The sequence below is a fragment of the Oncorhynchus kisutch genome, linkage group LG26 (genome assembly GCF_002021735.2).
Source record: "Oncorhynchus kisutch isolate 150728-3 linkage group LG26, Okis_V2, whole genome shotgun sequence".
Lineage (NCBI taxonomy): Eukaryota > Metazoa > Chordata > Actinopteri > Salmoniformes > Salmonidae > Oncorhynchus > Oncorhynchus kisutch.
Window position 1 is genome coordinate 20,646,248 of NC_034199.2, and position 21,564 is coordinate 20,667,811.

General features: G+C 47.0%; 1 protein-coding gene across 1 annotated transcript in view; it reads right to left on the bottom strand.

The window, feature by feature from the left end:
• Window positions 1–11,093: 11,093 nt before the first annotated feature.
• Window positions 11,094–21,564, bottom strand: part of LOC109871112 (cytoplasmic protein NCK2-like) — a 49,627-nt gene continuing 39,156 nt past the window's right edge. Inside the window, exons 3-4 of the mRNA XM_020461944.2 lie at window positions 12,683–13,497; window positions 11,094–12,411 (exon numbers count right to left, since the gene is read on the bottom strand). Of these exons, the coding sequence (XP_020317533.1) occupies window positions 12,217–12,411; window positions 12,683–13,497 (1,010 nt within the window). The 3' untranslated portion in view covers window positions 11,094–12,216. The remainder of the gene's footprint in view (window positions 12,412–12,682; window positions 13,498–21,564) is intronic.

The following is a 21,564-nucleotide window of genomic DNA, read 5'->3' on the forward strand; positions in this document are numbered from 1 at the left end:
CCACTGCCTTCGACACAGTGAACCATCAGATCCTCCACCACTCTCTCAGGGCTGAATGCCTTAGGCTTTGCACACTCTTGGATTGCATCCTACCTGGCAGGGCGCTCCTACCAGGTGATGTGGAGAGGATCTGTGTCTGCACCACATACTCTCACTACTGGTATTCCCCAGGGCTCGGTACTAGGCCCTCTCCTCTTCTCTCTATACACCAAGTCACTCGGCTCCGTCATATCCTCACATGGTCTCTCCTATTACTGCTATGCAGATGACAGTGAACTACTCCCCCCCCCCACCCTTCTGACACCCAGGTGGTGACACACGTCTCTGCGTACCTGGCAGATAACTCAGCTTGGATGTCGGCCCAGCACCTCAAGCTCATTTTCAACAAGATGGAGCTGATCTTCATCCTCAGGAAGGCCTGCCAGCTCCAAGACTTCTCTATCAAGGTTGATAACTCAGCAGTGTCCACCTTCCTGAGTGCAAAGAACCTTGGCGTTACCCTGGACAACACCCTGTCATTCTCTGCAAACATCAAAGCAGTTACTCGCTCTACAACATCAATAGAGTATGACCCTACCTCACACAGAAATCGGCGCAGGTCCAAGTGCAGGCAATCATCTTTCGTCTGAACCAGATTCCCCCTGAAGCTAGGACAGCAGAGTCCCTGTCCATCTTCCGAAAACATCTGAAACCCTAACTTGTCAGAGTATCTTTGAAAACTACCACCCCCCTTTAGGATGGGACCCTTTTTTTAAAAAATTTCGCCTAAAATGACATGACCCAAATCTAACTGCCTGTCGCTCCAGACCTGAAGCAAGGATATGCATATTCTTGATACCATTTGAAAGGAAACACTTTGAAGTTTGTGGAAATGGGAAATTAATGTAAGAGAATATAACACATTAGATCTGGTGAAAGATAATAAAAAGAAAAAAATGTTTTTTTGTATTGTTTTTGTTCCATCATCTTTGAAATGCAAGAGAGAGGCCATTATCTGACTTAGGACTCTAGGTACAATTTAATTCTTGGCCACTAGATGGCAGCAGTGTATGTGCAAAGTTTTAGAGCGATCCAATGAACCATTGCATTTATGTTCAAAATGTTGTATCAAGTCTCCCCAAATGTGCCTAATTGGTTTATTGATACATTTTCAAGTACATAACTGTGCACTCTCCTCAAACAATAGCATGGTATTCTTTCACTGTAATAGCTACTGTAAATTGGACAGTGCAGTTAGATTAAATATATAATTATTAAATATGTGAACTAACACTCGCACTTGACTCTTTTCCCTGTTACTATCTCTGACAATGCTGAGAAAAATGTCTTACTATGACTGTGAAATGTGGATGTCCCGCCTATCTATCTTACAATTTTGTGTGTCAATCTAATTAAAATAATACAAAAGTCCCCATCAAAATCCGTCAATTTAAGATAGAAATATCTTGGGCTGCGTCTCAATCCACCACATCCTCATTTGCGGTGGAAGGTGGCCGAGCTACAGCAGTGTTTGTCAGACCATGTGGCATCCAGAAAATCATTATTCTCGCAAAAACGTCTAGAGTCCAAACGGTATGGCCTACATTTTATGACCACTATGGAAAAGGGAGACTCTCACGGACACGATGTTGTTCTCCGTTTTGCTCTACAACACCCAGAAGTGTCAACCCCCATACAAACAAATGGAAGTATGGAGGTAGTTCTGTGTCAACAAAAATAATGGGTTAAATATATGTCCCAATTTATTTATGTTTTTACCCTGAGCTTTACTATATCTCCTCAGATATAGGATAGACACTTCAAAACCTTACTCCTTATGATACATCTTTTTTTGCCATTTATGAGTGTTCTTTATGTTAAAACAATTACATATGTTAGAATTAGGAAAAACTAATTTAAAAAAATTTAAAAAATCTAGTGTTTGTGTGAGAGTCAGATAAAGAGAGAGAGGGAATGTGTGCTGTGTGTGTGAAAGAAATACAGGAGGATGTGTGTACGTGTGTGTTAAAAGCTTTCCGATCAGTGAGAGGAATCACAGAGACTGAGACATACTTTTTTTATAAGCAGTCTCCTCTCACTGACACCTTCACAAACACAATGAGATGAAAGATGGACGAGCAGAAGGAGGGAGAAGAGGTGTGACCCATTAGCCAATCAATACAACCATGGCTCGTTCAGATAGCAGTGGATCAGACCAGCCAATAAATCAGTAATCAATCAACCACGACACACACCGGTATGTGAGCTCACACACACACACAGCAATATGTACACACCAGTGGAGGCTCCTCAGAGGAGGACCATCCTCCTCAGCGAATTTCATAAAAATAAAAATAGTGAAACATTACAATTTTTATCCTTTTTAGATAAAACTATACTAAGTATATTCATGTCACCAAATAATTTATTAAAACACACTGTTTTGCAATGAAGGTCTACAGTAGCCTCAACAGCACTCTGTAGGGTAGCACCATGGTGTAGCCAGAGGACAGCTAGCTTCAGTCCTCCTCTGGGTAAATTGACTTCAAAACAAAACCTAAGAAGCTCATGGTTCTCACCCCCTTCCATAGACGTGCACAGTAATTATGAAAACTTCTGGAGGACGTCCTCCAACCTATCAGAGGTCTTGCATCATGAACTGACATGTTGTCCACCCAATCAAAGGATCTGAGAATTAATCTAGTACTGAAAGAATACGCTACAGCTAGCTAGCACTGCAGTGCATAAAATGTGGTGAGTAGTTGATTCAAAGAGAGAGAAAGACAATAGTTTAACAGTTTTGAACAAATACATTTCTTCAAAAATGAAGAAGGAAGAGAGAGCTAGCTATATTTCTTTGTATTTTTCCCCCACTTTCACTTACTTAGCAAGCAAATGCAGCTAGCAAATTCTGCCTACTCAAACATCCAGCTCAAACCGAGGGATGCTATGTTAGCTAGCTGGCTATGGCTATCCAAAACTGGACGTTTTTGGTTGTATTAATTTATTGCTGTACACTGTACTGCATGATTTTTGGGGGTTTACTAACGCATTAGTTCTAGTAGCTATGTTGACTATGACGTTAGCTAATATGGTGCCAATGATGTAGGCTGTGTGTAGTGGTTAGCAGTTAAGGTATGAAGGTTTGGCTTGGAAAGGTTTTTTCACCTGGTCACAGACAGCTGTTGTATTGTGCACTGAAGTCCACAAGCGAAGGGAAAAGTTGAGAGGAGTAGAGAGTGTAGATGCGAGAAGGAATTAGCTATATATACATCAAGCAAGATGATCATGCTGTTTGCATGTGGCTGCTAGCTCTGTGTTTGCGTGTGATCAGGGGTGCATTCATTCCACCAGTTCTGTGGAAAAAAGTTTCTTAAACAGAGAAAATTGATCAAAACGGGGATGAACGTACCTGAATTAGTCCAATATAAACTCTAATTTGCAACTGTCGGACTAATAATTAAAACCTAGATCAGCTAGATGCAGGCAAGAGTGTGCAAGGTGGTATTGAATGTGTCACTCTGTCCCCTTGATTACTCAAATGTATCTCTCAAACTGTTGTAGCAACCTCATGATGGGTACAGGGGAAATGTTTGTATCATGTAGTAGCCTAAACCTATCGATGTTAGATTGAGCTGGGTGAAGGGAATATGAATAAGAGTCATCCAATATGCTGTAATAGAAATAAGGCCATGCTCATAAAAAATATGATCATCCTCCCTCATCTTAAACAGCATCGAATGCCACTGTTACACATATACACATAAATCAGGACCTGTATCATTTGTGTGCTTGTTTCACCCACTCCTCCTCACCAGATAGCCACTGTGTGATGTTTTGCTGGTGAAGGATTTACTCAGTGTAATGTGAACAGTCTGTCTGGCCGAGCCCTTCCCCTAGAGATCAAGCTGCAAGGACTAACACAACACCCTACCATACTCAGCAGATACCCCTGCTCCACATTGCAGCAATAACACCACACTGTCAATCACCTCTCCACCTCTCACAGCAAACCGGAATGAAATAAAATTCAATTCACGTCTGTCCTTAACTCCATTAGACAGGTCATTACCAATGGATTATATATTCATCAGGATTAACAAAGCTTGGCTGTCTCAGAGACCAGTGTACTGGACTTTCTGTAATGAATGTCCTTTTTGCTTTACCCTTCACCAGCACCCTCTAATCTAATGCATAGATCATGTGTTTATATATCAGTAGACATGGAAGTTAATAAAGTAAGTTAATAGGAAACTTTAGACATTTTAGAGCTTTTCAATAGGCAGAAATCTCTTTCAGATAAAGGACCAGTGCCCTCTATGGGAGATTCAGGGGTAGGGAACATTACATCCTCTTATTTCCTGCCTTCTACCATTTTCTGATCCACAATCTTCTTCTCTCTTCTCCTTGTCGTTCATCCTCTTCTTTCATCCTGTGCCTTCTCACATCCCCTCCATCTCACTCATCCTCTCCTTCTCTTCTCTCCTCCCCTCCTCCTTCCATCATCCACCACCCTCTCTCCTCCCACCATCCTCTCTCCTTCGCTCCTCCGCGCCCTCTTCCACCATCCTCTCTTTCTCTCCTTCCACTCCTCCATCCACTATCCTCTCATTCTCTCCTCCTTCCACCATCCTCTCTCCTCTCCTTCCACCATCCTCTCTCCTTCTCTCCTCTCCTCCTTACACCATCCTTCTCCTCCTCTCCTCCTTCCAACATCCTCTCTCCTTCTCCTCCCCCTCTTCCCCTCCTTCCACCATCCTCTCCTCTCCCCTTCCTCTCCTCCCCTCCTTCCACCATCCTCTCTCCTTCTCTCCTCCCCTCCCCCTTCCATCATCCTCTCCTTCTCTCCTCCCACCATCCTCTCTCCTTCCCTCCCACCATCCTCTCTCCTTCCCTCCCACCATCCTCTCTCCTTCCCTTCCACCATCCTCTCTCCTTCCCTTGCACCATCCTCTCTCCTTCTCTCCTCCCCTCCCCATTCCATCCTCTCCTTCTCTCCTCCCACCATCCTCTCTCCTTCCACCATCCTCTCTCCTTCCCTTCCACCATCCTCTCTCCTTCTCTCCTCCCCTCCCCCTTCCATCATCCTCTCCTTCTCCCCTCCCACCATCCTCTCTCCTTCCACCATCCTCTCCCCCACTTTCTCTTAATGGGTGGATTTAGCTGCTGTAGTGAGAGTACCTGCTGTTGTTACATTAACATTTTGTTTTTGAAATGAAGCTACAATTTCACACCATGTTGACAACTAACAAACCCCTAATCCATGTCTGACAAAGTTGTGGGTGTAAGTGTAGAAAAAAAGTTGGCTAGTCTGTTCATTTACCCTCTCACAATCATCAACATAATTTGTACTGGTGATGGGGGCTGACAGCGTGTCTGTGAGGGAGCTAAAGTATTAGTCATATACTCTGATCAGATTGAGGCAAGCGAGTCCAATCAATCAAGTCAAGCTGCATGTTGACAGCTAGGTGTCATCAGATCCGTGGCAGACCGTGCCAATCCATTATCGATTGGCCTGAGTCAATCGGCAGCCAGCCAGACTGCATTTAAACAGCCAGACAGATCTATGGTGATAACCAGAGCCATGTAGAGAGTTCGGCCAACCAATCCTTTTTTATATTGCTCTAATCTGAGATTCACCGAGTAAGCAAAATCAGTAATTTTCTGGGCGTCGAAAGAGACGTCTTGTACAGAAGTTGAAAATGCATAATTTACAGATGGAAAATAAACTCATAAAAAAAACATCCTCTCACTGTACACTCCGTTTATTTTCAGCAAACTTAACATGAGTAAATATTTGTATAAACATGTGATTCAACAACTGTGACATAAACTGAACAAGTTCCACAGATATGTGACTAACAGAAATGGAATAATGTGTCCCTGAACAAAGGGGGGGGGGGGGGGGTCAAAATCAAAAGTAACAGTCAGTATCTGGTGTGGCCACCAGCTGCATTAAGTACTGCAGTGCATCTCCTCAAGTTCAACAGACATGTGAGTAAGTTCAACAGACATGTGAGTAATGTGTCCCTGAACAAAGGGGGGGTCAAAATCTAAAGTAAATAGTCAGTATCTGGCCTCCCGGGTGGCGCAGCGGTTAAGGGTGCTGTACTGCAGCGCCAGCTGTGCCATCAGAGACTCTGGGTTCGCCCCAGGCTCTGTCATAACCGGCCGCGACCGGGAGGTCTGTGGGGCGACGCACAATTGGCCTAGCGTCGTCCGGGTTAGGGAGGGCTTGGCCAGTAGGGATGTCCTTGTCTCATCGCGCACCAGCAACTCCTGTGGCGGGCCGGGCGCAGTGCGCGCTAACCAAGGTTGCCAGGTGCACGGTGTTTCCTCCGACACATTGACGCGGCTGGCTTCCGGGTTGGATGCGTGCTGTGTTGGTTGGGTTGTGTATCGGAGGACGCATGACTTTCAACCTTCGTCTCTCCCGAGCCCGTACGGGAGTTGTAGCGATGAGACAAGATAGTAGCTAATAAAAACAATTGGATACCACGAAATTGGGGAGAAAAAAATAGGTAAAATAAAAACACAAAAAAACAGTCAGTATCTGGTGTGGCCACCAGCTGCATTAAGTACTGCAGTGCATCTCCTCCTCATTGTGCCAGATTTGACAATTCTTGCTGTGAGATGTTAACCCACTTTTCCACTAAGACATCTGCAAGTTCCCAGCCATTTCTGGGGGTAATGGCCCTAGCCCTCACCCTCCGATCCAACAGGTCCCAGATGTCCTCAATGGGATTGAGATCCGGGCTCTTCGCTGGCCATGGCAGAACACTGACATTTTTGTCTTGCAGGAAATCACGCGCAGAATGAGCAGTATGGCTGGTGGCATTGTCATGCTGGAGGGTCAGGTCAGGATGAGCCTACAGGAAGGGTACCACATGAGGGAGGAGGATGTCTTCCCTGTAACGCACAGCGTTGAGATTGCCTGCAATAACAAGCTCAGTCCGACGATGCTGTGACACACCGCCCCAGACCATGATGGACCCTCGGTGTAATCTTATTCCTTCGACGATAAACACGAATCCGACCATCACCCCTGGTGAGACAAAACCGCCCCTCATCAGTGAAGAGCACTTTTTGCCAGTCCTGTCTGGTCCAGCAACGTTGTTGCCGGTAATGTCTGGTGAGGACCTGCCTTACAACAAGCCTACAAGCCCTCAGTCCAGCCTCTCTCAGCCTATTGCAGACAGTCAGCACTGATGGAGGGATTGTGAGTTCCTGGTGTAACTCAGGAAGTTGTTGTTGCCATCCTGTACCTGTCCCACAGGTGTGATGTTCGGATGTACCGATCCTGTGCAGGTATTGTTCCATGTTGGTCTTCCACTGTGAGGACAATCAGCTGTCCGTCCTGTCTCTGTAGCGCCGTCTTAGGCGTCTCACACTATGGACATTGCAATGTATTGCCCTGGCCACATCTGCAGTCCTCATGCCTCCTTGCAGCATGCCTAAGGCACGTTCACGCAGATGAGCAGGGACCCTGGGCATATTTCCTTTGGTGTTTTTCAGATTCAGTAGAAAGGCCCAAGTTTTCATAACTGTGAGCTTAATTGCCTACCGTCTGTAAGCTGCTAGAGTCTTGCCGACCGTTCCACAGGTGCAGGTTCATTCATTGTTTATGGTTCATTGAACAAGCCATGGGAAACAGTGTTATAACCCTTTATAATGAAGATCTGTGAAGTTATTTGGATTTGTACTAATTCTGTTTCTTTTATTGCTGAGTGTGTATTTTTCAGTCATGATTCTATGGAGAAATTGACTGCACATGCATTCTCAATGAAGTAAGCGTCACATGACAATAATATAGAAGAGCCAACTGAAGAGTGCAACAGAATATTTATTATTGCTCCCATCTGTCACATGGACTTATGTTAGCGTTTTCAAAAGCTTTAAAACTGGCAGCGATGATGTTCAAAGTAGTCCAACCTACAGAATAAACCATCAGACCACTTCAACTACATTAACATTCTCAGTAATGGTTACAGATTTGTATTTTTTCTTGCTATGACAGTGATATGTTTATATACCTTAGTTGAACGCATTGACTGTCAGTCGCTCTGGATTAGAGTGTCTGCTGAATGACCAAAATGTAAACGTAAAAACAAATACATGTAAAGCATACTGGTATTATTCGAATGACCTCCGCCACATACAAATATGGTCAGTGCGGACCAGATTCAAATCTGAACAAATCATAGACGGCTGTTTCCCAAGATTGAACTTCACATTACAGTACAGCAGTTTAGTACAGTAGCACAGTACAGTATGGTACAGGACAGTCAAGTTTTATTCAGTAGAGTAGATTACAGTAGAGTACAGTTTAATTCAGTAGAGTACAGTACATTACAGTACAGTAAAAACAGTATAGTACAGTACAGTTTAGTTCAGTAAAGTACATTAGAGTAAAGTAGGGTACAATATAGTACCATACTGTACTCTGTGCTCTACGTTTCTTTACTGTGCTCTGCTGCGGTGCTTTACTGTACAGTGGACAATGGACATTGAAATCAAGGCCGGTCCAAACTGGACCAAATCTGAACCAAACAGAGGTCTATGATTAGTTCCAATTTGGTCCGGACCAAGAATCAACGTCCTTGGACAATGAAATGAAAGCCGGTCCAGACTGCCCCCCAAAAAATACGACCCCAAAAATATGGCCAAAAGACATCGGTATCGGTAAATGCTAAGTGGGAAGTGTAGGCCTATACTTGTTCACTACAGTACTCCCCACAAATCTAAAAGGAGGATACGTGGAATTCTGGGCTAGTAGGAGATTTCACCATATTGCTTAGGCTACCAGTCATGATGTTAAGGTCATAGCTGCCAACCCATTTCTGACACCAATGTAGCGACAGAAACCCGGGTCGTGGCGTGAAAGGCAAACACCATACTGGACCATTCATACACGTCTATATTTGGGTCAAATCAAGGCCAATCCGAACCAATCACAGGTGTATTTTTTTGGGGGTCAAATCAAGGCCAGCACCCCCCCCAAAAAAACAACACCGGTCAAGACAAGACAAAAAAAAGCCGTCCAGAAGACATCGCCTAATGCTTAGTGGGCAGTTACATAGCAAGATTTAAATATTCCCCATGTAATGTTAACGGGGCGCCAACATGGTTGAAATAGAATGTTATAGTGTCGTGTAAATGCATCATAATGCAGAAACCTCAATGGCAAATAGGTAAATACATGGCTCTGATGGTAACTATAGGGGAGAATAATAACAGCGTGTGGTATCCATCCACTCCCAGAGACCAGCAGCAATCACCACTTGTCGCACAGTACAACAGCCGAGGCAGAAAGTGTAGACGCTGCCACACAGCCCATGATTTGAGTTATTCTGCTAAAACTTTTATTGAACAAAAGTATTATAATTCTCACCACGTCATTAGCGGCACAGTCCCGTAGGTTGGATCGAAATGATTCATATTACGTACCTCATCTTCTTCTGAATATATACATACAGTGGGAACAAGAATGAATGAACAATGCTCAATAACATTCAGATATATCAACTAGGAAAAGCTGAGAACCCCATGATCGATACATTGGTAAACAGACGCACAGAGCAAAAAGCTAATCAAAACAACAGTCAAAGTACTCTTGAATTAGTGCCTGCCGTCAGCTACATAAACACATACAGTGCATTCAGAAAGTATTCAGACCCCTTGACTTTCACATTTTGTTCAGTTACAGCCTTATTCTAAAATTGATTCAATAGATATAAATATTCAATCTACACACAATACCCCATAATGACAAAGCAAAAACAAGTTTTTTGAAATGTTTGCAAATGTAATACAAATAAAAAACCATACCTTATTTACAAGTATTCAGACCCTCCACTGCTAGACTCGAAATTGAGCTCAGGTGCATCCTGTTTCCATTGATCATCCTTGAGATGTTTCAACAACTTGATTGGAGTCCATCTGTGGTAAATTCAATTGACTGGTCATGTTTTGGAAAGGCACAAACCTGTCTATGTGGTCCCACAGTTGACAGTGCATGTCAGGGGAAAAAAAGCCATGAGGTGGAAGGAATTGTCCGTAGAGCTCCAAGACAGGATTGTGTCGAGGCACAGATCTGGGGAAGGGTACCAAAAAAAAATGAATGCAGCATTGATTGTCCCCAAGAACACAGTGGCCTCTATCACTCTTAAATAGAAGAAGTTTAGAACCACAGAGACTCCTCCTGGAGCTGGCCGCCCGGCCAAACTGAGGAATCGGGAAGAAGAGCATCTGTCATGAAGGTCCCTCTGACAAAGCGCCAGAGTTCCTCTGTGGAGATGGGAGAACCTTCCAGAAGGACAACCATGTCTGCAGCACTCTTCCAATCAAGCTTTTATAGTAGAGTGGCCAGACCCTCCTCTGTAAAAAGGCACATGACAGCCAGCTTAGAGTTTGCAAAAAGGTACCTAAAGACTCGCAGACCATGAGAAACAAGATTCTCTGGTCCGATTAAAACAAGATTGAACTCTATAGCCTGAATGCCAAGCATCATGTCTGGAGAAAACCTGGCACCATCCCTACGGTGAAGCACGGTGGTGGCAGCATCATGCTGTGAGGATATTTTTCAGCGGCAGTGACTGGGAGACTAGTCATGATCAAGGGAAAGATGAACAGAGCAAAGTACAGAGAGATCCTTGATGAAAACCTACTCCGGAGCACTCAGGATCTCAGACTGGGGCGAAGTTTCACCTTCCAGCAGGACAACGACCCCTAAGCACACAGCCAAGACGACACAGGAGTGGCTCCAGGACAGGTTTCTGAATGTCCTTGAGTGAACCAGCCAGAGCCCGGACTTGAACCCGATCGAACATCTTTGGAGAGACCTGAAAATAGCTGTTCACCAACGCTCCTCATCCAACCTGACAGAGATTGAGAGGATCTGCAGAGAAGAATGGGAGAAACTCCCCAAATACAGGTGTGCCAAGCTTGTAGCGTCATACCCAAGAAGACTAGAGGCTGTAATCGCTGCTTCAACTACTGACGGGTCTGAATTCTTGATTTCAGTTTTCAGTTTTTTATATTTAATACATTTACAAACATTTCTACAAATCTGTTTTTACTTTGTCATTACGGGGGTATTGTGTGTAGATTGATGAGGGAAAAAAAATATAATTGAATATATTTTAGAATAAGACTAATGTAACAAAGTGTGGAAAATTCAAGGGGTCTGAATACTTTCTGAATGCACTGTATATAACTTTGAGAGTAAAACGCCTGAAGACCTGATCTTCATTGGAAAACAGCACTAGGGCCGGGGAATGAGTGAGTAAGGAAGTACAGTAAGTGTCATGTAGAGCTGGAGCCAATAGAACATCAGAACAGTAAGTGTCGCGTAGAGCTGGAACCAATAGACTAGCAAAACAGTAATGCTGCTTTTGGACTGTAACACCAGCGTTACACTAGTTAGTGTATACAGCCTAATGTTATACTAGGGAAATTATGTTTCCATAGCTAGGGCTGACAATGAAGATTTGTGAAGAACTGAATAAACAACCTCTGCATAATCAAAACAGTTGCTTTGTGAGAAGGTGTTAAAGTTCAGTGAGGACATTTATGTAAATGCCAGCTGAAAAGTTGGCCCCAAATGAGAGCAGGACCGCCGGAGCCATGGCCCAGTGAGACACGGGTGCCGGCCCGAGTAGAGGGAAACAGAAAAGTCTGAGCCTTGTGTGTAAAACACTGGTGAACCTTGACTGGAAATGTGCCATAAGTGTAGTGTAGAGCTGGAGCCAATAGAAGAGCAATACAGTACGTGTTGTACATTGACAGACATTCAAACTCTCTACTCTTTTCAATTTGCTCTCTCGCTTTCTCCTACTTCTCCTCGATGATAGAGCAATGAAGAGGAGGTAGAGGTGGAAGAAAATGACTACAGTTCTGAGGAGGATGAAGGCAGAGAAGAGGAGAAAAGGCAAGAGGGTGTTTACAAATGGTCACTTAGTGAAGTCATTATTTCCTTTAGAAATCATCGTAACCTCTGGAGAGGGTTTTAAATGAGTTACAAAAATGTGGGAATTCCAAACAAACAGAAAACCTAAAACCAAAGAAAGGAAACAGAACCAAGACCAGCAATGTGACTAGGCTAAAACAGACTAAGTTATCTCCCCATGTTCAGCATGTTGAGGATTGCTGGGATATGGGCATTTGGTGGAGTGCGTATGTGTGTGTGTATATGCATGTCTGAGTGCCTGTGTGTGTATATGTGTTTATGTATGTGTGTCACAGCAGAGGTTTGACCAGGTAGAGCTTGTCTCCGTGTTGGCTGGTGAAGATGGGGGCTTTCTTGTAGTGTTCCACCAGTTCATCAATGGAGCTGAACCTGCGCTGGCCGATACAGTAGACCTCCTCTGAACACTGCACCTTGAAGTGCTTGTTCTTCCCAGGTGCCTTCAGAGACACAGAGAAATCACTGGGCTAGAGGGAGAGAAAGGGAGAGTCAGTTCATTTACTCACCAATTTGTCTCCAACAAACATGCTTTCCTTTACTAACGCTACTCACTATCCACCAGCAGAGGGCACCATGACTTCATTTATAAATCACAGGTCAATATTTCTGCTGTTCCTGTGTGCAGATCTCTCCTATTCTCCAATTTATTATTCTACTCTTCCCTCCATCCTGCTCCCTTAACACTCCTTTCCTCCCACTATCCTCAATCATTCCTTCATCCTCTCTTCCCCCACTCACCGATGACTCGCTGTCCCGTATGAGGAAGTCCCCCTCCTTTCCCCTCTCGTTGAGGACCAGTTCTGCCTGGTGTCTGGTCACCCCTCCATAGTACCAGTCCCTGCCTGCAAACTTGCCCACGATCGCCGGCCCCACGTAGCGGATCTGTGGGGAGCCAGGGGGCGACTGCGGCAGGGCGGGGAGCCCGGGAGGCCCGTCAGCATCATTCAGCACCAGCACATAGTTCTTAGGCACTAGGCCCACCAGGCCTTGGGCGTTCCTGCAGCGCCACCACTCTGGGTCATTCTCTGGTTTCTCCACAACCTCCATCACCTCTCCCTTCTCAAAGTTCAGCTCTTCCTCCGTCACTGAGCTGAACGGGTAAATAGTCTGGACCAGATGGAGCGCACCACTTCCCTCTCCATCCCGGCCGCCACCACCTCCCGCCCGCCCGTTGGTCATCGTGGCCCCCCTGCCCTGCCCTGGATAACCTGGAGAGTCCCTTCCTCCTCCACCCCCCTCGCCCTCTCTCTCTGCGGGGTCCTCCAGGACATAGTTGGAGGGGAACCAGCCCACGCGACCTCCCTGGCTGCCCCGCCACCAACCGTCACTGCACTTCTCCATCACAGTGACCCGGGACCCCTTGGCTAGGGTCAGCTCATCCTCGCGCTCCGCCATGTACGAGAACTTGACAACGGCCAGGATGGTGAGGTCGTAGATGCGTTCGGCACCGCCTCCTCCTCCTCCCCCATTCCCATTGGAGGGGTACTCTGCATCCGTGCTAGGTGTGGGAGAGGCATCACGGGCACTCTGCTTCCTTCTGCCCTTACCCAGTCCTGAGAGAGAGGAGAGAGAGATGGGGGAGAAAGGAAGAGAATGACTACATCAGTATGTTAAGCTAACATGACCTGACATTTTATTTCATTTTAAACAGCCAGTGAAAGACAACAGTCTGTTGTTGCCAGTGGAATGAATCAAAAGCATTTCAGGTTTCTTCTAGCAGGTGGCAGAAACTGGTACTACAACACCTGTGTAACCAGACACTAAATCTACATTTTTACATTTAGCAGACACTCTTATCCAGAGCTACTTACAGGAGCAATTAGGGTTAAGTGCCTTGCTCAAGGGCACAGACAGATTTTTCACATTGTCGGCTCGGAGATTCCTTTCGGCCCAACGCTCTGCCACCTCTGCCGCATATCTACAACCCAAGTCCTTTGATAAGTCATTAATCCAGTGGTACTGAGAAAGCTTTGAGTAAATGAGGCAGCAGGAGACGAAGTGGATTTGTGTGTGTGGGCAGGGCAGCCTTAAGCTCCAGTGAGAGACCAGGCAGGAGTTAGGGTTAGGGGGGGTGCAGGACACTAATTGAGGCTGCAGGCTGTACTCTAGGCCCAGTGGAGATGTCAACACTTAAAATAGAAGATAGAGGACCTCCTCCTCAAAGAGCTGAGAGAGGGCAAGCACACACATACTATAGTTCACAATCACATACATACAGTACAAGATCAGACTCTACATACACAGAAATTCTCTCTACTCACATACAGTAAATGCACCCAAGTGACAGACACACATACACACTCCCTCGGTCACAACTGTTAGTGTATTTGTCACAACTCACATCTCCTCATTAAACCAGGTGTTCAGCACCACTAGGCTACCTGCGTCTCCACTCATCAAAAGGATGAAACTAGTGCATGCTGGCTGGGGAGGAAAGTGGAGCAGACAGGGTGTCTGGTGCGTGGCTCTGCTGTGGTCCTGACTGACAGGCAGGGGATCAAAGGTTCCTCTCCTCCTACCTGTCTCCTTGCCTCTTTCTGCACAACAAAAAGACAGCAGGCAGCAGCGACAACAAAGCGCTCGTCTCCTCCATGCTGCTTGGTTACCCGTCCTGTAACCCACGTGGGAGCGCTGGCCGGGGCCAACTAAGAGTTGTTCTGATGCGTTCAGCTGCCGGACCCAGGGAGACGGATGACTGGCATACAGATGTCTCATGGCTCAGGTGGTTGATTGGAACATTCCAGACAGACCTACATCCGGGCATCTCTTACTGTAAAAGCCAATTGCATCTGACTAATACAAATGTACCCAAACATACTGCATAACTAAAGTAAGCACAATTACATTCCACTGCACACAAAAATTCCCAATGCTGTCATTTGTTTAGTCACAACACAGGGAAAAGTGACAAGTGTGTGTGTGTGTGTTACAGTGTAGATAGAGCTAGGTCACATCTGTTTAGATGACTGTGTGAGTTAACTCAGGAAGTTATGGGGTTCACACAGAGTGGCACTAAACTTTCCTGCTGTTTTGTTGTGTGAGAGCGGAGATGGGAGCAGGAGAGGAGTCCCTTGGCAGCTGTTACTAACACACAGAAGACCAGACATCACAGGGCAGAGCTGACAGAAAGAGAGAATGAAAAAGACAAAGGGATGGGCAAATGCAAACAAGACAGAAATATTGAACAGACCATAATGTTTAATAGAATAGTCAAGGTCCATGTTAAACAAGGGTTATGTGAGAGGCTTGTTTTTCAGAGCGCCTGAGAAGTGATGACAGTGAAGGAGACATAAGACACCACAAACATACATCACACACGGAGTGAACAAAACACCTTCCTAATATTGAGTTGCACCCACTTTTAGCCTCAGAACAGCCTCAATTTGTCAGGGCCTGGACTCTACAAGGTGTCACATGCGTTCCATAGGGATGCTGGCCCATGTTGACGCCAATGCTTCCCAAGTTGGCTGGATGTTCTGGGGGTGGTGTACCATTCTCGATACAGACACTTAAGAATGAAAGACCCATCTCAATTGTCTCAAGGCTTGAAATTGCTTTAACCCGTCTCCTCCCTTACACTGAGTGAAGTGGATTTAACAGGTGACATCAATAAGGGATCATAGCTTTCACCCGGTCAGCTTGTCATGGAAAGAGCATACAGTGTCTCACCCTCTGTGTGCTATTCCAAACAGTACGTAATCATCTTCGTGTGTGTGTGTTTTTTGCTAATGTATATAAAAAAATATATATCACATTTCCATAAGTATTCAGACCCTTTACTCTGAAATATCACATTTCCATAAGTATTCAGACCCTTTACTCTGAAATATCACATTTCCATAAGTATTCAGACCCTTTACTCTGAAATATCACATTTCCATAAGTATTCAGACCCTTTACTCTGAAATATCACATTTCCATAAGTATTCAGACCCTTTACTCTGAAATATCACATTTCCATAAGTATTCAGACCCTTTACTCTGAAATATCACATTTCCATAAGTATTCAGACCCTTTACTCTGAAATATCACATTTCCATAAGTATTCAGACCCTTTACTCAGTACTTTGTTGAAGCACCTTCAGCGGTGGTTACAGCCTCGAGTCGTCTTGGGTAGGACACTACAAGCTTGGCACACCTGTATATGGGGAGTTTCTCCCATTCTTCTCTGCAGATCCTATCAAGCTCTGTCAGGTTAGATGGGAGCATCACTGCACAGCTATTTTCAGGTCTGTGGAAAATGTGGAAAAAGGGAAGGGGGTCGGAAAACTTTCCGAATGCACTGTGTGTGTGTGTGTGTGTGCGGCCCCACTTGATGTGACCCAACTTGAATGCTCTCCTCTGGGGTCTACTTCAAGCCATCCCGTGGAGAGACTATGCTGTCGACTGTCACAGGATTGAGAGCAGAGATATGCAGGGAACACCAGACATAAAACTCCCCTGAGACCCACACAGCCCAGCTGAATCGTGCGCACGCACACACACTTTCTTTTGCTCTCGCTCATTTCCACTTCAAGGCTCTGGCCTGCTGGTTGGCAGGGGAACAGTCTCAATTCACTCCTCCCACACTCCCTCTCCTTCCATCCCTCCATTCTCTCACCGCCCTGGACACAGAGACCTCATTCAGCACTGGAGCCTGACCCAGGAGACTCTTACCTCAGCATGTCTTTATAAGAACCCAGGGGGGCATCAGAGGTTGGCATACCAATACACAGGACCACCTGACGGGGTCACAGGGAGCAGTACAATGAAACCCAGGGGAGTCAGAGGTAATATAGTAACAGGTGTTATGAGAGGTAGTGGATGAGGTAAGCCCCCCCCCTCACTTTCAGCACTTGGAGAAACACTATACATCCAACCCATAAATCATCATCATCACCATTCTAGTTTGCATACCGCTACAAATGAGAAGCTATTAACAGTTAACAAGCACTTTAAAAAATAAATGGTCATATATTTTCCATTTCCTGCACTGTAAGGTTACCGCCTGTCATAACATTATGCTAGCAGGGTGCTATTAACACAAAGCACTACTGTAGCTCAGCGCCCAGTCTATAAAACAGTCCATAAACGTCCAGCTGTTTATGTCTTCACAAACATTATGGGCAGGCAGCGTTGGCATGGTGACAGTGTGTACTGTGCACCCTGTAAATCTGTCAGATGGACTAAAGCCAAGGGAACCATTTTGATTCAGTCTGGAGATCATTGGTTTCCCTGTATTGGCCTGCAGTAGGTGTCACTGGATGAGTGAGCACAGCCATTTTGGATCACTGGGGAGATGGTTGCCCTGAATTGGCCTGCAGAGTCTCAATGGCACAGCCATTTTGAGTCAGTGTTGCTGAGCTTCTATTCCATTCAAGAAGAGCAAAGAGGAACCCAGTCCAACCATAACTTACAGAGCGCTGACTTCACACACACACACACACACACAGACACACACACACAGAACTGATTCAAAATAAGACACATTAGAAGTTACTGCCAAGCCCGAATCTTAACTATCCGAGTACAGATTTATGATCAAATACAAAATATTGAAATGCTAGGGGTTGAATAGGAACCTGGGCATAATGTATAACTCAATAACAGATGGGGATGATTCGTTGTTCCGTGGTTTCGCCACGGGCTGTAACACCATTAGGCTGGTGAGTGGAGCACTGTTCAATGCTCTAATGGATGGATGGATGGGGAACAGCATGGCTGTGTTAGGGGCCACACTACAACCCTGGTTAGGTTCACTGGCCTGCACACATGACTCATCCTTTAATGGAATATACAGACACACTTCCCTTTAATTATGGATACACTCATAGTGGTGTCAGAATAACAGAGTACAGGGGATAACAGAGTGAGATTAGAATGTTTGTTGAATGATGGCCTCAAGGGCAGGGATGGGTAACTGGCCCTCGGATAAAACATTTTTAGGGAGGTGGGGTTGGGGGAGAAAGGGATGGGTAACTGATGTGATGTGGGTACGCTGACCCACAAGCAAATGCAACCCCTCATGATTGAAAGGTTCAAAGTTGCCCATCCCTGCTCTAGGATTATGTGAAATGTTCTTATTGATAGTTATTAAAGATCTGAGCATGCCACACACAACCGCACACAACGTGCTGCTGGTGAATGAAAGTGACAGGCTGTGCCGTGTTGGCCCACACAGTCTCATGGAGCTCCTTTTGGGGGCAGAGGTCCACGGAGCATAGAGGAATCCCTGTGTCAGTAACAGACTCTACCCATCCCCTCGCATAGCCTCCCCTCACTCTGCCCTGCTCTCCCCTCACTCTGACCTGCCCTGACTCAGCCCTGCTCTCTCCACCCCTCCCTCCCATCACTCTGCCCTGCTTTCCCCTCCCCTCACTCTGCCGTGCTCTCCCCTCCCATCACTCTGCCCTGCTTTCCCCTCCCCTCACTCCACCATGCTCTCCCCTCACTCTGCCCTGCTCTCCCCTCCCCTCACTCTCCTCTCCCATCCCATCCCATCACTCTGCCCTGCTCTCCCCTCCCCTCACTCTGCCCTGCTCTCCCCTCCCCTCCCCTCACTCTCCCCTCCCATCACTCTGCCCTGCTCTCCCCTCCCCTCACTCTGCCCTGCTCTCCCCTCCCCTCACTCTGCCCTCCACTCCTCTCCCCTCTCTGCCCTCCACTTCCCTCCCCTCCCCTCCCCTCACTCTGCCCTCCACTCCTCTGCCCTCCACTTCCCTCCCCTCACCTCTGCCCTCCACTCCACTCCCCTCACCTCTGCCCTCCACTCCCCTCACCTCTGCCCTGCTCTCCCCTCACACTGCCCTGCTCTCCCCTCACACTGCCCTGCCCTCACTCAGCCCTGCTCTCTCCACCCCTCCCTCCCATCACTCTGCCCTGCTTTCCCCTCCCCTCACTCTGCCCTGCTCTCCCCTCCCCTCACTCTGCCCTGCTCTCCCCTCCCCTCACTCTGCCCTGCTCTCCCCTCCCCTCACTCTCCCCTCCCATCCCATCACTCTGCCCTCCCCTCCCCTCACTCTGCCCTCCACTCCTCTGCCCTCCACTTCCCTCCGCTCCCCTCACCTTTGCCCTCCACTCCACTCCCCTCACCTCTGCCCTCCACTCCGCTCCCCTCACTCTGCCCTGCTCTCCCCTCACTCTGCCCTGCCCTCACTCAGCCCTGCTCTCTCCACCCCTCCCTCCCCTCACTCTGCCCTGCCCTGCTCTCCCCTCCCCTCCGCTCCCCTCACCTCTGCCCTCCACTCCTCTGCCCTCCACTTGCCTCCCCTCCCCTCACTCTCCCCTCCCCTCACTCTGCCCTGCTCTCCCCTCCCCTCACTCTGCCCTCCCCTCCCCTCACTCTGCCCTGCTCTCCCCTCCCCTCACTCTGCCCTGCTCTCCCCCTCCCCTCACTCTGCCCTGCTCTCCCCTCCCCTCACTCTGCCCTGCTCTCCCCTCCCCTCACTCTGCCCTGCTCTCCCCTCCCCTCACTCTGCCCTGCTCTCCCCTCCCCTCACTCTGCCCTGCTCTCCCCTCCCCTCACTCTGCCCTGCCCTCCCCTCCCCTCACTCTGCCCTGCCCTCCCCTCACTCCGCCCTGCTCTCCCCTCCCCTCACTCCGCCCTGCTCTCCCCTCCCCTCACTCCGCCCTGCTCTCCCCTCCCCTCACTCCGCCCTGCTCTCCCCTCCCCTCACTCCGCCCTCCTCTCCCCTCCCCTCACTCCGCCCTGCTCTCCCCTCCCCTCACTCCGCCCTGCTCTCCCCTCCCCTCACTCCGCCCTGCTCTCCCCTCCCCTCACTCCGCCCTGCTCTCCCCTCCCCTCACTCCGCCCTGCTCTCCCCTCCCCTCACTCTGCCCTGCTCTCCCCTCCCATCACTCTGCCCTGCTCTCCCCTCCCATCACTCTGCCCTGCTCTCCCCTCCCATCACTCTGCCCTGCTCTCCCCTCCCATCACTCTGCCCTGCTCTCCCCTCCCATCACTCCGCCCTCCCCTCACAGACTCTCTTTCTCTGTATGTTTGTCTCTCTGTCTCTCTCTTTGTAAACTTCACACTCTCTCTCTAACCAGCAGCAGATATTCAAACCCAGCGGTTTACAAATTCCATGAATGTCTGTTGACAGTCTACAAACAAGATTTAATTGAATTACTCACAACTGACAGGAACAATAAGGCATGTGTGCTCAGCTTCATATGTTTCTCTCTTTGAAGCAGGCAAGGAATATTGACTGATTCCTGAAATTTGCAGTTCAGAAAATGTACAGTGGGACAAAAAAGTATTTAGTCAGCCACCAATTGTGCATGTTCTCCCACTTAAAAAGATGAGAGGCCTGTAATTTTCATCATAGGTACACTTCAACTATGACAGACAAAATGAGAAGAAAAAAAATCCAGAAAATCATATTGTAGGATTTTTTATGAATTTATTTGCAAATGATGGTGGAAAATAAGTATTTGGTCAATAACAAAAGTGAGCACAAAATCTCTTATATACCCTTTGTTGGCAATGACAGAGGTCAAACGTTTTCTGTCAGTCTTCACAAGGTTTTCACACACTGTTGCTGGTATTTTGGCCCATACCTCCATGCAGATCTCCTCTAGAGCAGTGATGTTTTGGGGCTGTTGCTGGGTAACACGGACTTTCAACTCCCTTCAAAGATTTTCTATGGGGTTGAGATCTGGAGACTGGCTAGGCCACTCCAGGACTTTGAAATGCTTCTTACGAAGCCACTCCTTCGTTGCCCGGGCGGTGTGTTTGGGATCATTGTCATGCTGAAAGACCCAGCCACGTTTCATCTTCAATGCCCTTGCTGATGGGAGGTTTTCACTCAAAATCTCACGATACATGGCCCCATTCATTCTTTCCTTTACACGGATCAGTCGTCCTGGTCCCTTTGCAGAAAAACAGCCCCAAAGCATGATGTTTCCACCCCCATGCTTCACAGGTGTTCTTTGGATGCAACTCAGTATTCTTTGTCCTCCAAACACGACGAGTTGAGTTTTTACCAAAAAGTTATATTTTGGTTTCATCTGACCATATGACATTCTCCCAATCTTCTTCTGGATCATCCAAATGCTCTCTAGCAAACTTCAGATGGGCCTGGACATGTACTGGCTTAAGCAGGGGGACACATCTGGCACTGCAGGATTTGAGTCCCTGGCGGCGTAGTGCGTTACTGATGGTAGGCTTTGTTACTTTGGTCCCAGCTCTCTGCAGGTCATTCACTAGGTCCCCCCGTGTAGTTCTGGGATTTTTGCTCACCGTTCTTACGATAATTTTGACCCCACGGGGTGAGATCTTGCGTGGAGCCCCAGATCGAGGGAGATTATCAGTGGTCTTGTATGTCTTCCATTTCCTAATTATTACAGTGGAGTTTGGAGTGTGACTGTTTGAGGTTGTGGACAGGTGTCTTTTATACTGATAACAAGTTCAAACAGGTGCCATTAATACAGGTAACGGGTGGAGGACAGAGGAGCCTCTTAAAGAAGAAGTTACAGGTCTGTGAGAGCCAGAAATCTTGCTTGTTTGTAGGTGACCAAATACTTATTTTCCACCATAATTTGCAAATAAATTCAGAAAAAATGTGATTTTCTGGATTTTTTTTCTCATCTTGTCTGTCATAGTTGAAGTGTACTATGATGAAAATTACAGGCCTCTCTC